The 18,533-nt window shown below is 48.4% G+C and overlaps 1 protein-coding gene across 3 annotated transcripts in view; it reads right to left on the minus strand.

The window, feature by feature from the left end:
* LMBR1 (limb development membrane protein 1) overlaps positions 1-9,534 on the minus strand; it is a 164,388-nt gene extending 154,854 nt beyond the window's left edge. For all 3 annotated transcript variants that reach the window (XM_044246920.1, XM_044246918.1, XM_044246917.1), the window contains exon 1: positions 9,329-9,534. In XM_044246920.1, coding sequence (XP_044102855.1) covers positions 9,329-9,404 — 76 coding nt within the window. In that variant the 5' untranslated portion in view covers positions 9,405-9,534. The remainder of the gene's footprint in view (positions 1-9,328) is intronic.
* Positions 9,535-18,533: the final 8,999 nt, after the last annotated feature.

The following is an 18,533-nucleotide window of genomic DNA, read 5'->3' on the forward strand; positions in this document are numbered from 1 at the left end:
CAATGTCCACAATAGCTGAATTATGGAAAGAACCTAGATGTCCACTGACAGATGAATGGATAAAGAAAATGTGGTATACACACACACACACACACACACACACACACAATGGAATACTATGCAGCCATCAAAAGAAATGAAATCTTGCCATTTGTGATGACGTGGATGGAACTAGAGGGTATTATGCTGAGGAAAATAAGTCAATCAGAGAAAGACAATTATCATATGATCTCCCTGATATGAGAAAGTTGAGAGGCAACGTGGGGGGTTTGGGGGATAGGAAAGGAATAAATGAAACAAAATGGGATTGTGAGGGAGACAAACAATAAGAGACTCTTAATCTCACAAAACAAACTAAGGGTTGCCGGGGGAGGGGGTAGGGAGAGGGTGGTTGGGTTATGGACATTGGGGAGGGTGTGTGCGATGGTGAGTGCTATGAAGTGTGTAAACCTGGCAATTCACAGACCTGTACCCCTGGGGCTAATAGTATATTACATGTTCATTGTAAGTAAATAAATACTGCACCTACCTCCTTAGTGCAGTAGGCAGGACATCAGTCTCATAAAACTAATACTGCATTATTTCCATACACTAATAATGAAACAGCAAAGAGATTAAGAAAAGAGTCCAATTTACAACTGTACCAAAGATAATAAGGTGCTTGCCTTATTTTCATAGACAAGAAAATTAAGGTTCCAAAGAGACTAAGGAACTTTCCCAATGTCACACAGCTAGTAAATAGTGAAGATATGACTGGAACCTACACTGCCCCAATCCAAACCCAACAAATGTACCTCCTTGTTCAGCTTTCAGCACTGCTGTGCAATAAGGAAAAGCTCAGGCTCTCAATAAAATAGTTAAAATTTGGGGTTTTGAAGGAAAATATTACACTATGAATAACAACAGTATAGGCCTCAATAATACATTTGATATTCAAATATGCAATATCAACAAACTCATACATCAATCCCAAAGAATCACTACAGAATCATGAATTAGTATGCTAGTGAAACAACCCTGCTTGCAGTCCTAGTTGGTCAACTTTTTGTCAAATTCCATATTTAGTTATGGTGTTCTTTGAAAGATACATAGATTTGAGGAAAATTAATGTCAAATGAATGACTTCTAAAGGCCAAAAAATGCACATTAAAGAGTATGTGGGGGGCACCTAAGTGGCTCAGTTAAGCGTCTGACTCTTGGTCTTGTCTCAGGTCATGCTCTCAGGATCATGAGATCGAATCCTGTATCAGGCTCTGTGCTGGGAGCCTGCTTAAAATTCTTTCTCTTGGGACGCCTGGGTGGCTCAGTTGGTTAAGCAGCTGCCTTCGGCTCAAGTCATGATCCCAGGGTCCTGGGATCGAGTCCCGTGTCGGGCTCCTTGCTCAGCAGGGAGCCTGCTTCTCCCTCTGCCTCTACCTGCCTCTTTGTCTGCCTGTGCTCGCTCGCTTTCTCTCCCTCTGTCTCTGACAAATAAATAAATAAAATCTTTAAAAAAAAATTTAAATTTAAATTAAAAAAAAAAAATTCTTTCTCTCCCTCTGCCTCTACCCTTCCCCTCCACACACTCTCTCCCTCTCTCCCTAAAAATAAAATTAATTTAGTAAAAGGTATGTGGAATGTTCCTGATGCCTAAGCCCCGAAGAAGGTATGTGAAAAACTGATATAATTAAATATTAGAATACTTTAACAATTCTATCTAGAGAATCTACGGCCTACACAAATGAAACACAAGTTTTATCACAAGTCCTGCCACAAAAACATCAACAAAGAAAATAAAATGATATTATATTCCCTCTCCAACTTCAAGTTCCCCTCACACAATTTGAAGTTCATGCAAATTTAATTCTACAAAGCTTTTTTTAAAAAAAAAAAAATTCTGGCACCCCCAAATTTCAAGTCACTCCTGGTGGAGATGGGTCAGCAATAGAAAGACAAGTAAAGTGGGAAGACAGAGAAATGGTTTCTACAATGTCACCTTGGGAAGGCATATCTGAGCTGCAGAAGGTACTCCACTACCATTTGCGGGGACAGAAGGAAAATAGGAACATAAAAGATAAGTGCTCTGACGTCGAGTCGTCACAGGCAGAGCTAGGGTTCTACAACCCAGCGACGGGAAAAGGCACCCAAACCATCTCCCACCTCCAAGCACACAAGTTCTTCTGTGCCAGTGGAATGAGAGTGAGGAGCTGGTCCCAGGAGTCAACAACTCTGAGCCATATATCAGAAAGCCATCTGGATGGAAAAAGAGACTAAAGGAAGTACTTCTCATAATGTATATTATTTCAAAACAATCCAAAATGCATCACAAGGATCCCACTGAAATTCTAGGGAAGGGGATTCTGAAAATTCCAACACACAAGAAATACATAAAATTAGAATTTATTGTCTTTATTGTGTGCCCTTTCTGAATCATTTCATCTTAAGTATTAAAACATTTACAAGGGTTTCAAAGATAAACTCTGAACTTTATCGCCTCGTGTGTTTTCTTTTAATGCCTTATGTTCTTTGAATTATCTTACCACCAAGGTTTTCAGAAAATTAACCTATACTACTGTATTTATATGTAATCTTCAAAACCTTATCATCATGAGTAAATATCTATAATTACCTTTTACAAATACCATGCAGAATAAAACAAAAGCATAGAGCTCTCAGAGAATATGTAGTCTATCCTACCGTATAAATTAGCTTGGAAACAAAAGGAAAACTAACACGAGAAATTGTGCTGAAATGATATGGCATTCTTTGAAAAGTCTATACCTCTCAGGAAATGTACTTCCAACTATTACTTTAGACAGAAAGAATAAAAAGAAAGAAAAAAATTTTACATGCAATTAGAAATGCCTCAGTCTCCTTCAACCCCAAGTACAAAACTAGAGAGAAGTGAGGCAGAGTCACAGGGAGAGCAATGAAGGTCAAAGCCTCCTTCCTGATGAAGGATTCTGAGTGGCTGCTGTAACCAATTACCACAACTCAGTGCTTAACACAAATTTACTACCTCATAGTTCTAAAGGTCACAAATCTAACATGGGTATCACTGGGCTAAAACCAAGATGTCAGCAAGACTAGTTCCTTCTATGGACTCTAGGGAGAATCCGTTCCCTTGAATTTCCAGCTTCTGGAGGCTATTCACGTTCCTTAACTTACCTTCAAGGTGCTTCACACCACCCCCTGCTCATTGTCACATCTCTTTCTCTGACTCTGACTCTCCCACCTCCCTCTTGTAGGGATGCTTGTGATTACACTGCACTCACCCAGATAATCTAGGACAATCTCTCCCTTAACTTAATCACATCTGCAAAGTCCCTTCTGCCATGTATGATAACATACAGGGTTCCAGAGATTACCACATGAACATCTTTGTGGGCTACTGTACCACCTACCAGGGGAAGTTCATTTAACCCAGTTTAGCAAAATCAAATACAGAGAATCCTCTATACCGCTATTCCATTCCTTTTTACTCACCTATGTTATAAAATCAATATATGTCAGCTACTGGATTTGCCTCTACTACACCATTCTATACCATACTATACCATATAAGACTTTATGGACCACACTGAGAAAGAGAAAAGCAGCCCCTGACATCTGGAAGCTGGCCTGCTGCTACCAAGCTAGGCTTTGCTGTCACTACAAACACTAGCAGCTCAGAGTGAGGCACTCACAGCTAGGTCTTTTTTTTTTTTTTTTTAAGATTTTATTTATTTATTTGACAGACAGAGACCACAAGCAGGCAAGAGAGGCAGGCAGAGAGAGAGGGAGGAAACAAGCTCCCCGCCATGCAGAGAGCCCGACGCAGGGCTCGATCCCAGGACCCCGAGACCATGACCTGAGCCAAAGGCAGAGGTTCAACCCACTGAGCCACCCAGGCGCCCCTCACAGCTAGGTCTTGATGATTCTCCTCTTGAAAATAAACAGCTTTCAGGAGCGCTTCAAGGGCACAAATAAATAAATAAAATCTTTTTTAAAAAAAAATGACCAAATATCTCCCCACCATGGCTTATATGAATGACTTGCTTCTTTTCCAATTAGTTTCCGCTTCACCCCACCCAGTTTTCTTTCCTTCTGTATCAGAGTAAGATACTCAATCATAAAATTATCTCTGCTTCCTAACAGCATCCAATACAGATCAAAGCCCCATGTCCTTAAATTCTTTCCAAATCACCCAACACAAGCCCAAATCCTATTTTTAAAAGCTCCTTTCAAATGTTTTCTTATCGAAACACCCCACAGCTCCCGGTGGTATGCATTTCCCCTTACTGCAACATGCAATCAACCTAACTTGTCCAACTACAAGTATATTCCTATGGTCTTCGGCTGGAGAACAGTGACAAAGCTCAGAAAAGACTACAGACCTCCAGACACTGCATTTCAAAATTAGATACAAGATTGATCATTGGCTCCATCTTCTGCTCAACCTCTATTCTCAAGAGGGAAGGGCTAAAGTTTTTATCTGCAGTAGACGGAGTGAGCCATGGAGATGAAGGCAAGACCCTGGTAGAAAAAGGCAGGTAAACTCACCTATGGAAGAAGTAGAGAGAAGATGATTCCTGGCATCTCCATTGTATCCCCACTCTATATGGCCAAAAGGAAACCATGTAAATTAGGGGTCCTAAAATCTCCACTGTTGTAAAAGTTCTAGTGAACCCCAGAACTGTTCCCAAAAATGCTACAGCCAGAATAAGGAAGAATTTAAATTGTGCAGCTAGACCCCAAAATTCCCAGCCAGATAGTTTCATAGGTTCTCCCTGGTCCTTTCATTAGCCTTACAACAAGCATTTTATGTAATCAACCTAGCTGGATCCCACATAACCCTGTTACAGTGGAGGTTTAAATTTTATAGGACTATAAATATAGTACAGGCTATGAAATCAGCCTGCCCGGATTCAAACTCTCGTTCCATCACATGCTAACTATGCCACCTTGGCTACATGCTGCAAAATACCTACTTCATGTGCTTGTTATGGGACTCAAATGAGATACCTGGTAAGCACTCAATAAACATGATTTATTATTAATTTATTATTATTAATTTATTATAATTTATTATTAATTTAGTGAAGGTATTATGAGGATTTTGGGGGGTACTGTTATGTACCCCAAATAAATATGGTTATGTACAGTTATTGATCTGTGACCATTTTAGAGTAATAGCTGTATCAGTGAAAGTGGCATCAACATTAAGAAAACCACTTGAAGATACCATCCAAGTAAATGCACTCAAAGAATAGAGTACAGGATGCCTGGGTGGCTCAGTCAGTTAAGCAACCAGCTCTTGATCTCAACTCCGGCTTTGATCTCAGGGTTCTGAGCTCAAGCCCCTGTTGGGCTCCATGCTAGATGTGGAGCCTACCTAAAAAAAAAAAAAAAAAGAATAGATGGACCAAAAGACAAGTGAGCCTGTGCAGCAATGGAAGGTATAAAGAACAAGAACATATAAATTACAGTCCACATTTCACTTGTCCTGCTGGGTATTTAATAAGCTCGAGTCAATGTTTTGGTATCCTGGGTAGTAGTTTGTGGGGTGCATACTATTTAAAAATAGGTTAATCAAAAGCAGGTCACACATGAAACAATGAAAAAATTGTGTATGAACCCAGGATTATAATTAATCCAATTCTGTGAATCTTAAGTTCAAAAGAAAAAGGAAAAAGAGCCAGCAAAAGAAGGAAAGAAAAAAAATCATTACCACCTGGTTAACAGATTTTAGCTACATAATCACTGAAGTAATTGACAAGAGAATTCAGAAATATTCATAATACTTAAGACAAAACAGAATTATTACATGAGTATTTATAAGTTAAACACCACAGAATACACAAAAATTAACCCAAAATGGATCAAAGACCCCAAATGTTAAGAGTTAAAACTCTAAAACTCTAAGAAGAAAACATAGGAAGACATTTTCATGAAATTGAATTTGGTGAGGATTTTTTTTTAATTTATTTGACAGATGGAGAGTACAAGTAGGCAGAGAGGCAGGCAGAGGGAGAGGGAGAAGCGGACTCCCCACCGAGCAGGGAGCCTGATGCAGGGCTCTATCCCAGAACTCTGGGATCATGACCAGAGCCAAAGGCAGTCACTTAACCGACTGAGCCACCCAGATGCCCCATGGTGATGATCTCTTGAATATAACACTAAAAGCACAGGCAAAAAAAGAAAAAAATGCATAAAATGAACTTCATTAAAATTAACAACTTTTGTACATCAAAGAACATTATCAATAGAGTATAAAGGCAACACACAGAATGGGAGAAAATATTTGCAAATCTGACATTTAATAAGGGAATATATAAAGAACTCCTGAAAGTCAACAACAAAATCACCCAATTCAAAACAGGCAAAAGACTCAAACAGATATTTCTCCAAAGAAGATATACAAATGTAAATGGCCAGGAAGCACATAAAATAGTGCTCAACATCACTAATCATCAGGGAAATGCAAATAAAAGCCACTGCACACCCATTAGAACAACTGTTGTACTTTAAAACAATAGAAAACAATACGTGTTGGTGGAGAAGCTGGAATCCTGGAGCACTGCTGGTGGGGCTGTGAAAAAGCACAGCCACTACAGAAAACCGCATGGCAGTTCCCAAAAAAATTAAACATAGAATTTTTTTTTATATGGTCCCACCAATTCCACCTCTGGGTAGGCATCTATCTAAAAGAACTGAAAGCAAGGTCTTGAAGAGGTATTTGTACACCCATGTTCATAGTAGCACTATTTACAAAGGCCAGGAAACAACCCAAACGTCCAGTGATGAATGAATGGATAAACAAAACGTCGTAGGTCAATACGAGTGAATGTCATCTAATGTTAAAAAGGAAAAAAATTCTGACACGTGCTACAAGATGCATGAAACTTGAAAGCCTTATGCTGAGTGCGAGAAGCCAGACATGAAAGGACAAATACTGTGATTCCACTTCTGTGAGATACTTGCGTTGGTCAGATGCATGCACTTTTGGAGACAAAAGTGGAGCCGTGGTTACCAAGAGCTGGAAGGAGAAAGGAATGGTGAGTCAATGACTCACGGGGGCAGTTTCAGTGTGGAATGACAGCAAAGGTCTAGAGATGGTTGCACAACATGTGAATGCACTTAATGCCAATGAACTGTACACTTAAAAATGTTAATCACGGGTGCCTGGGTGGCTCAGTGGGTTAAGCCGCTGCCTTCGGCTTGGGTCATGATCTCAGGGTCCTGGGATCGAGTCCCGCATCGGGCTCTCTGCTCAGCAGGGAGTCTGCTTCCCTTCCTCTCTCTCTGCCTGCCTCTCTGCCTACTTGTGATCTCTGTCTGTCAAATAAATAAATAAAATCTTAAAAAAATGTTAATCACTTGCTATGTATATTGTATCAGAAAAAAAAAGGTAAAACTTAGAGCATTACAGGGCAAAACCCAAATATCGTTCAATAAAAGTACTGGCAACATGTCTTAGAGAAAACTCAAGTATTTATATTCCCTCTGAATAATCTGAGAAAAGAAAGCCGAAGACCGGAAACCCCGCGGGCTTGTTCGCACCCGCACAGCTTCTGCAGAGGCTGCATTCACCACCCAGAGGTGCGGGTTCGGAGAAAGCTGGGGGGACAAGCGGCAGAACTAAGGCACTTTAAAAGGAGCACCCCAACTAGGCTGTTTCCAGAGTAGCAAAGGGAATAAGGTCGTGGCTACCACAACGCAAGTCCCCTTCTCGATCCAAATGACGGACTGTGTAATTAACTAAAAAGTAAGGCAAAAAGCAAACAGATCAATGGAACAACGTGGATCACAAAATTAACCCCCACAATTACAGTGACCTAAGTCATGACAAAGGTCGTAAATGGTGCTAAAGGGTCTGGACATCCAGGGGAAAAATAAAGATTCCTACCTCAAAACATCCACAAAAAACAAATTCCAGGTGAACTGCAGATCGAAATGGGAAGAGTAAATCGGGAGAGCATTTAGAGAACACAGAGAATGTCCTCCCAGTTTTGGGGCGGGCAAAGGCTTCTTGAAGAGGACAGAGCCAGGACTGACCATAAAACAACTTCTGTTAAAGTAACTCTGAAAAGTAAGGATTTCCCATCAGAAGATACGTCGTTGAGTGTTAAAACATCCACAAAACGGGAAAAACAAACTGCAGTACATATACCTGACCCAACCACCGTCCTCGGAAAGCAGAGGGAAAACCTGCAAATCCGTACGGAAGCGACTACAGGACTGATCTGAAATGGGGAGAGACTTAAGACGCTGCACGGGAGCGTTCCGAACGGCCACACATGCAGGAAAAGGTGCCCAAACTCGTTCATCGTCAGGGAAGCGCATATACAATTTTTTGTGCAAAACAAAGTCGGAAATAAGAGGACGAGGGCGCGCTGCCTGCGGCGGCGAAATCAAGAGCGCGGCACGCGCCGAGCCGGCGAAGGGGCGCACGGAGCCGCGGCCGCGCGGGGCCAGAGCGCTCGGAACCGGTCACCGGCCGCGAGAGGCGCATGCGCGCGCCCCAGGCCCCAAGCCCGGGCCCCCGCGCCGCCGTCGCACGGCCGCCGCTCGCGGAATGCGCTCCGCTCCAAGCCAGGGCCCGGCCAGGCGGTCCCAGTCCCCGAGACCGAGGCCACACACATTCCGCAGCACAGCTTCTTCCCCGGCTCCCGGCGCTGCGGCCGAACGCGGGGCTGAACGCGCGAGCCGGCGGTCCGAAGAGGGGACGAGCACGCGCGCACACGCACACGCACGCACGTAACACGGTCCCCGCGCGGCCACGGGGACACAGACACGCGCACAGCGCGCTGCGCTGCGGGACGGAAGGCGCACACGGGTGCCCGAGGCCGAGCGCGGGTCGGAACAGGCAACCCCGCGCGACGGCTCCCGGGAGCGGCCCCCGAGCACCGCGGGCGCGGCCCACAGCGCCGGGCGCCCCCAACCCGCAGGGACCTGAGCCAACGCCGGCGGGGCCGGGGGGCGGGCTGCGCACGCTCGGCTCCCGGGCCCGCCACCGGGCACCGCACGCTCGCGGGTCCGCCGGGCTGGCGTCCGCCCCCCGCGACGAGAAGAGCGCCCAGCGGCCCGCGCGGGTGCTGCGCCCACCGGAGCTTCCGCGAGGGGGCGCGGGGCGGGGGAGGGGGACACCGGGCGCGGGGGGCGGGCGTCGCGGGGCAGGGGATCGGGGGACACCGGGCACGGAAGGCGGAGGGCGTGGCCGAGGGCGCGGCCGGCCCCGGGAGATGGGGGCGGCGGGGCCGGGGGGCGCAGGGCGCGAGGAGGGCGGAAGCGCCGGGCACGGGGGGCGGCTGCCAGCTCGGCCGCGGGGGCGCGGGGGCCGCGGGGGGTGGGGCGCGGGCCGGCTCACCGTGGACTCCCGCACTTGGCTGTGGAAGTGCTGCTCCCGCGCCGACACCTCGTCCTGCCCTTCCATCCTCCCTCATGCCCGCCGCCGCGCCGCCCGCGTCCGCGCGCTCCGCCGCACCATCGCCCGCCGCTCCGGGACGGAAGCAGACAGACAGCGGACCGCTGTCCCCAGGCTCGGCGACCGCAGCCCCGGTCACCGCCGCCGCCTCAGCCGCTTCAGACGCCTCCCCAGCCGCCGCCTCAGGCGAAGCCGCTCAGGCTGCGGAGGGCGGGCGCGGGGCGGGGCCGGGGCGGGGCCTGACGTCAGAGGAAGGCGCTTCGCGTCAGACGAGCGCGCCGCGGCACCTTACTAACGGGAGCCGCCGGGGGGCGTGGTCTACTGGAGGCGGGGCGGTAGGGCCACGCCCCCAGGAGGTGGAGGCCGGAGCCGGGCTGCCAGGTCCCAGTGCCCAGCCTCTCGGGGACGCGACCCTGGTGGGGCGGCAGGAGCCGGTTCTTCCTCTTAGAAGGATAACGGGGCGGCCGGCCATAGTCTCGGTGCAGTTGCTCCCGGCAGGAGGGGATCTTCGTGGCCCGGCGCGGCCTGCGGGCCAGCAGGTCTCCCGCGGCACTGGCGGGAAGGACCTGGCTCCCGTGGCTCCGATAACGGCGTCTCCCGCCTGGAAAGCGTGGACAGCCCCGAGTGCGAGGCCCTTGCCCAGCCCGTGGAGTCGCCCCCGGGAGGCCCTCGGCAGACGCTCATATTGGGGACCTCCTAGCAGACCAAACACGGTCCTTCATCCCCGCTGGACGCTCAGTGTCTTTTTTTCTATTTTCGCTGGATATTTATCATTTTACTTCGGGATTTATTTGACTACAGAGAGGTCGCTTAAATGATGCTGGCTGTGCGATTTGGGGGGCATCTCTAATTGAGAACTCGAAGGAAGTAAGAAAATCTACAAATTGCTTTCAAATTATTTTAATGATGTATCTGCATCTAGATTTTTCAGTATCTTTTGCAATTTTGAGTTAAAAGTTTTCTCATGACTTAAAAAAAAAAAAATGTTTCTAAGGTCTCCAAAAAGCGTGTCAACCCCATACACCGTGCCTGTGATGCAGGAGGCTATAAATTGTTGGTAGTGGGAGGACCAGAACACGGGGTTTGCTCTGAGGGAGTGCCCCTGCTGCCACAGGCTGATAAGAAACCAGGAATGCTTCCAACTGCTTAAATGCAATGTTCACTTTTATTTTTAAAATGTCTCAGAGACCGAAAGACAAAGTCTCTGAGTCTGTTTTTCTAGACACCCGGGTTCTGAGAGCTGGGTTAAACACTTGTCCGAAATGATCTGCATAATTTCTGGGTTAATTAGAGTAAGCAGATCAGATTTTAAGATTATGATATTTAATGTGTTCCCGGACGTAGATGCATGCATTTCTGCTCTTTCTAGCCCAACCCCCAAGCATCTAGTGCTTTCTGTTTTCTTTAGCCCCTAGCCCAGGGTGGGAGGCTTCAAAAATAGCCAGAAGCTCACCCCTTCCTATTCCTATAGACAGGAGACAGACATTCTCCTGTCTGCCTTGTGGCATTGCCTCTCCTTCCATCAAGAAGTGATTATTTTCCACCCTCTTGAATCTGGGACCGAACAGGTGACTTGCTTTGGCCAAAAGAACAGTAGAATATATGAAGCTACTTTGAAAAGTGCTTGTGCATCAGGGCTTGTCCCTTCTTACCAGCCCTGGGCATCCTCCAACTGCTACTGTGCAAACAAGCCCCAACCAAGTAGAGAGAGGGATCCCAGTTCTCTCTGGCTCCCAACTGACACAGTCTTTTCTGCATCCCTCTAAAACATAAATCTTCCTGTAACAGTTTTTCTCCCCTGTTCAGTGCACTGCAATGCAGTTGTTCTCACTTAGTGTAGAATAAAATTAAACTCCTTAACTTGGCATTCAAGAGCTTGACTTTGGAGCCCGACCCCATCCTTCCAGACCCTGTCCCCGCTTCATTCCCTGAAGAGCTCTTGGCTACAACCTGGCTTCCTCCTCTCTCCAATCCCCAAGGCCAAGGCCTGCGTTGGTGGTATAGTGGTGAGCATAGCTGCCTTCCCAAGGCCAAGGCCCAGCCTCTTTACCTATTCTATATCCTCTTTCCTACTGTTCAGAGTCAGTGCTAACTCCCTTCAGCATTCACACCAAGACCTTCTTCTCAGAAAAGGGAACCTCTTACACTGCAATGTAATGGGAATGCAAGCTGGGGCAGCCACTCTGCAAAACAGGATGGAGGTTCCTCAAAAAGTTATAGAGCTACCCTACGACCCAGCAATTGCACTACTAGGTATTTATCCAAAGGATACAAACGTAATGATCCAAAGGGGCACGTGTGCCCCAATGTTTATAGCGGCAGTGTCCACAATAGCCAAACTATGGGAAGAGTCCAGATGTCCATGGACAGATGAATGGATAAAGAAGATGTGATATACACAATGGAATAGCATTCGGCCATCAAAAACGATGAAATCTTACCATTTGCAACAACAGAGATGGAGCTAGAGGGTATTAGGCTGAGCAAAATAAGTCAATTAGAGAAAGACAATTATCACATGATTTCACTCGTGGAAATTAAGAAACAAAACAGATGATCATAGGAGAAGGGAGGGGGAAATAAGATGAAATCAGAGAGGAACACAGCCGGGCGCGGTGGCACGCGCCTGTAGTCCCAGCTACTCGGGAGGCTGAGGCAGGAGGATCGCTTGAGCCCAGGAGTTCTGGGCTGTAGTGCGCTATGCTGATCGGGTGTCCGCACTAAGTTCGGCATCAATATGGTGACCTCCCGGGAGTGGGGGACCACCAGGTTGCCTAAGGAGAGGTGAACCGGCCCAGGTTGGAAACGGAGCAGGTCAGAGAGGAACACAAACCATGAGACTCTTTACTCCAGGGAACAAACTGAGGGTTGCTGGAGGGGAGGTGGGAGGGGGGCAGGGTAACTGAGGGATGGGCATTAAGGATGGCACGTGAGGAAGTGAGCACTGGGAGTTATATGCAAACGATGAATCACTGACCTCTGCCCCACAAACTAATAAAACACTATATGTAAATTAATTGAATTTAAATTAAGTAAATAAATAAAAAGATGTCTCTTCTCCACAGTCTTTCCTGATGATTCCAGATTCTTCATTCACACATTTATCCAAAACCGTGGAGACACAATGGAAAGATTGCTGGGGCGCCCGGGTGGCTCAGTCAGTTAAGCAACTGCCTTTGGCTCAGGTCATGATCTCGGGGTTCTGGGATCAAGTTCCACATCGGGCTCTCTGCTCAGTGGGGAGTCTGCTTCTCTCTCTCCCTCTGCCACTCTCCCCCTGCTTGTGCTCTTTCTCAAGTTAATAAATAAAGGGGAGGAAGGGAGGGAGAAAAGGAAAAGAAAGAAAGAAAACCGCTTCAGTCCCTGCTTTCACAGAGTTTGTAACCCAGGAGTAAAGCAGAAACCTTATAGCCATTCACTTGACCCTTAGCAGACATGTCCCTGTATCTACTGATAGTCAGTGCATAAGCTCTTCAAGATCTAGGGCATCTTTTCCTCCATCTTGTAAAGATCTGTGTACTTCCTACAATACCTAACGGAATGTCTTGCGCAAAGTAGACACCTAACAAATATTCCTTGATCAGTAGGCTGCTTGCTCTGAGAAATTTCCTAGACTTCACACTCCGGTATGTCTTCATATTTTATGGATGTAAATAATTGTGTGGGCCTTGCTGGTTCTTCCAAGTTCACAGTTCGGATGTCCATGACTGAAGGCACTGCTTGTTGCTCCTTCCTCTGCTTCACTGCCATGTCATGTCTTTGAAACCGTTACAATTCCAGATAATTCCACTCACTTCACTAGGCTTTGCTTTGGTTTTCTTGGTCACAATGATATCAAAGTTTTGAGATATAAGGTGACAGAGACCATGTTTTTAACCTCTTTATGCCCTATACCAAACCAAGCCAAGCAATATTCAGATGTACCCGGTATTTCCCCCAGCCACTGGCAGAGGTAAGGATTTTCTTTTTCCCTTAGCCTCATATAGCAAGAGATACCAACCGGCAAAGGTCCAGCCACATCCCAGCTCTCCCTTCGCAGTGGAATAGGTGAACACACCGGGATGTGCTCATCCAGTGGGATAAGACCCTGGGGGAAAAATCAACGCACTGCGGCCACAAGCGACAATATGGGCAAATCAATACAGGCAAAAACAGCGTCGAGCGTCCACAAGACGGAACTGCGGTATGAGTCCGTCTGGATGAAGGTCCACACCCTGCAAAACCAGACAAGGTATCATTCCAGGATACAAACATGTAGTGGACCTACAGACAAAGCGGGGAAGGATAACTCCCAGGAAGGAAGGTCGGGGCAGACAATGGTGGGAGGTGCTCTGGGGGCCGCAGAGATGACTGGGCTCATTGCGAAGACTTGTCAGATCTGGACCCTGAACACGGCTGTTTCCACCTGCCAGATGGATCCCACGGGCTCTCCCCATGACGTCACTGCAGTGTGTCCCTCTCACTGGCGGAGCCTGGGTCATGTGGCTCCACCTGAACCGCCAAGGCAGAGCGCCTGCGATGTTTTCTGCTGCTTTTGTGGGATGGAGTCCCTGCTTCACGGGGGAGGGGCCTTTCGTCACAGGGAAAGGGTCTTCTCATATGGTTCAGCCTGAAGGAATTATTTGGTCCAAACACAAAGCTCTCTGGAGACCCAGCACAAGCAAAGTATAAAATTTAGACTCTCTAAAGAAACAGATGGACTTTAGGGCTTTGCTAAGTGATAACCAGCGCTGTGCTGGAGACCAGCTCTTGAACACCCCAGGTCATGATCCTAGGGTCCTGGGGTCGAGTTCCGCATTGGGTTCCCTGCTCAGCAGGCAGCCTGCTTCTTCCCCTGCTTGAGCCCGCTCGCTTGCTCTCTCTCTCTGACAAATAAATAAAATATTCTTTAAGAAATTATATTTTTAGGTGCCTATGCCTGGGTGGCTCAGTGGGTTAAAGCCTCTGCCTTCGGCTCTTGTCATGATCTCAGGGTCCTGGGATCGAGCCCCACATCGGGCTCCCTGCTCAGCGGCCTGCTTCCTCCTCTCTCTCTGCCTGCCTCTCTGCCTACTTGTGCTCTCTCTCTCTTTGTCAAAGAAATAAATCTTAAAAAAAAGAAATTATATTTTTAAAATCATATTTTTAAAAGGTAACAAATATTCAAATTCCTTCATGTCTTAATTATTTTGTTATACTTTCCTCTTAGCTGTGTTCCTAAAGTTACTTCACTCCCAGCAGGGCGCTACTCTCCCTCCAATGACCTCACTTTGGCAGCTGAGTTGGGCCACAGTGGGAGCATTTACACCATGGGAATCAGCAAATGATACACACCAGGGCCCTTTCTCCTCCCCCTCGTAGAGCAGTTATTAGCTGTAGTATACCACGGGAGATGCCGAAGTTTTGAAAAACACCTAAGTGAAGATTTTCTGTATTGGGAGCTAATGTCAAACAGTCAGCTGGTCAAAGTTGGTGTCCTCTGAGGGAAGTTGAGGAGAATGACACACTCGCCTGGTGGCTGATCACGTCTGGAGAGGTCGAGGGCTCCCACAGGGAAAATAGGATTTTTCTCAGGAAAACAGTTCTAATCCCACGAAGGTGCAGATAGGTTTAGAAACATCCATTGTTTAGAAACATCTATGTCACACTGATCGGACCCCACCAGTGGTTTGTATATTTGTTGGTTTTCTAAAGGGACAAAATAGTCATCGTTCCCCATCACAGGGGAGGCAGCAAACACGGGTCTGGGTGCAGAGAGGGGACAGACGTTGTGAGAGTTCATTGGTCTCCAGGGTATCAGAGTACCCCAGACTGGACAGATGGACAGAATCCTGATTTCTCACAGCTCTGGAGGCTGGAAGTCTGACGTGAAGGCGCCGGCAGGGCTGGCTCTTCCCGAGGCGCTCTCCTTGGTGTGTGGACAGTGGTGTTCTCTGTGTCATCGTCCGTGTGTCTGTGTCTCATCTCTTTTTATAAGGACACCAGCACGTTGAACTAGCGCCCTCCCGTAGGACCTCATTTAACTTAATCACCTCTGTGTTTCTGTTTTGTTTTGTTGGGGTTCTTGAGAGAGCGAGAGCAGGGGTGGAGGTGGAGAGAGGGGGAGAGAGAGAGAAGAGAATCTCAAACGGGCTCCACGCCCGACACAGAACCCAATGTGAGGCTCGAGCTCACAACCCTGAGATCATGACCTGAACAGAACTCAAGAGTCGGATGCTCAACCAGCTGAGCCACCCACGTGCCCCAACTTAATCCCCTCTTTGAAGACCCCATCCCAGTTAGGGTCACATTCCGAGATCCCAGCATCAGGATGTCCACGTGTTAATTTTGAAGGGACACAATTCAGCCCAGACAGGGAGTATGTTTAAGTTCTCTTCTGACAGTCTGCTTCCTCAGGGAAAGAACAGCAAGATTATCCTCTGGAGGGAAGAGGGCAGTGTTTGAGGTCCTGGGAGAGGAAAAGTATGACATAGTCACCAGTGGTGCCCGCAGGAGTGGACACAGTCACTAGAGGGCAGACGGGGTAGACACAGTCATAGGGCGCTGGCAGGGGTGGACAGAGTCAGCAGGGGACAGGCAGGAGTGGGCAGAGTTACTAGGACACTAGCAGGGGCAGACACAGTAAGGGTTGAGGCAGGGATAGACAGAGTCCCCGGAAGACAGGGAGGGGTGGAAAGAGCCCCTGAGGGACAAGAAGGGATGGACAGAGCCCCAGGGGACAGGCAGAGGCAGACAGAGTTCCCAGAGGCAGACAGGGCGGGAAGGACAGAGCCCCCTGGAGACAAGCAGGGGTGCACAGAGCCCCAGGGGACAGGCAGGAGTGGACAGAGCCCCCAGGAGACAGGCAACGGTGGACAGAGCCCCCAGGGGAGGGCAGGATGAATGAGGAAGGGCATATCATTTCTAGCCAGCACTAAGCTCTAGCTGCGCACCAGCCCCCAGCATCTAACTGCTCCCTCTGCCCAGTAGTGCCCTGGGCCCTGCTCCGCAGTTATTGCGCACAGTGCTGGCCGGCGTTTGTTAACATCAGTAGATGAAGCGCTCCTCTGAAAATGAGATGCCGTAGTGGGCATGAACAGTCTCCAACGCCAGAGCACTGGGCTAGGATCCCAGCTTTACCACTTCTGAGTTGTATGGTTTGGGGCAAGTTACTGGCCTGCTTTGTGCCTGCTTTCTCACCTGTAAATAACATGGAAATAATGAAGAGGCTTCCCTAGCATGGTCCCTGGGGTGAAATGCTGTATCCACGCAGAGCAGAAGCACCCTAAAGTTAGCCGTCATCGTCGCCATCATCTGAAATACCAGGACCTCAGCATGGATTGCGCTGACATTGACATATTGGGCTACGTGTCCATGAAATAGTCACAGATTTTGAGGAGATTCATGGCAGACTTGTAACTCCTACACCGGGGATTACAGACGAAAAGGACGCTTCAGATGGAAGAGAGGCGCTCCACTTGGCCAAGACATGCGACTGTCGCATCCAAGAGCGGGAATGTGTAAGAACCAGCCAAAGGGAATGAAGGAATGTGGACCTGGCATTGGCAGGGGTGGGGGTAATTACAGGGAATCACAGGAAATCTAAGTGCACAGACGGAAAGCACACCCCTGCCTCGACTTGCCCTTCAACCCTTGGTGTCAGCTTCTGATTTTGACAAGATTCTGTCCTGGGTGAGGCACGTGGTTTTCACCTGCCCTGCTGACTCTCACTGAAGTTTGAATAAAGAGAGAATCGAGGCCACTTGCAGGGGAGAGGAGAGGGACATGAGGAATTCATGTGTGGGGAGGACCGGCCTAATTCACCCAGTGTACTAGCGGCTCCGTGCATCACGGGGCCCCTCACCCTTTCCACAAGAACGTACCAGATGCCACAGGATGGGGGACCCAGTGAATTCCAAGAGAAGACACCTGTAGAGACATCGTTAAAGGCAGTGTCCACACAAAAATGCCTGATCTCTGATTCAGATACAACTCTAGAGGGGGCCTGCTTTCTCCCCGAGGAGTACAGCGGGCGCAGGGAGCACGACACAGCAGGGACGACCGCCTGGGCCAGCAGAGCAGAACGAAGGGAAGACGGGACACACGGAGGCCAGCCGGGGAGGACTCAGAAGGAGGACAGGACGTGTTCTCAGACTCCTCACAGCCACGGTTTTGTCCTGACTGCCTGTCGGCATAAATATCTCCCACAGCTCAGCGGGGCCTGCTGGGGTGCAGAAGCTACAGTGCAGAAACCCCCCGAGAAAATATCCCGGGCTGGGCGAGCCAGTCCGGAGACAGCTCTCTAGGAGGGAGTTAGTGCTCAGGAAAAGGGAAGCTGAACTTATGCTTTTGATGATCGCTTTTTAATTCTTCTGTCAACGGGGAACAAAGGAAACGATGAGGAACAGATATTTAAGAAGTGAGCCCTTCTCCCCTCTCCCTCAGATCCGCGCTCCGGGGGCAGCCACGGGTGAGGAGCTCTAGCCGCTCCTCCCGCACGCGCGGGGGTGCTTAGTACACAGTCCAGATGTGTTCTGCCACTCACTACTTCTATCTGACAATGGATTGTGCCCTCCGCCCCCCATCACTGTGCACAACAGTCTATTCTTCCCGCTGCCTTATTAGTACTCCACCCACTAACACTTTTTATGTTTATCGATCTAGTCTTATGCAGATCGACATTCAGATTGTTCGGTTTTCCCTATTTTCTAGTCTTATCAAAATGATGCTATGCTGTATATCCCTCACACATATATTTTTGTGCACTTCTGGGAGTCTTGGGGGTGAGCGTGCCACCAGCGAGAATTTCCCCGTTTGTTCCAGATGAAGCCAAGGCAGCCCAGGTGCTTTCGGAAAAGGCTGCCCAGGGCCCAGACCCACTGCAGCAGAGGGTGCCCAGGGGACAGAGCCCGAGGTGGCTGGGAAGGAAATGGGTCACATGTGGCGTCTTCACTGGCCACCAGGCCTGGGGAGGGAGACAGCCTGTAGGGACCTTGAGGAATTCACCCAGGGGAACACAGACCTCCCCCAGGCCTCCTTGGAGTGGCTGCCCTGGGACAGGCCCACTGAGGGTAAGTGAAGTCAGCCATGCCTAGGAGGGAGGGGTCAGTCTGGTCGGGACTCTCCCTTGCCTACTCCAGTGGCTTTAGAAAATACTATTTATCCTGATGTAAATGTTAACAGCTGGATA

This window comes from Neovison vison, chromosome 4, assembly GCF_020171115.1.
Source record: "Neovison vison isolate M4711 chromosome 4, ASM_NN_V1, whole genome shotgun sequence".
NCBI lineage: Eukaryota > Metazoa > Chordata > Mammalia > Carnivora > Mustelidae > Neogale > Neogale vison.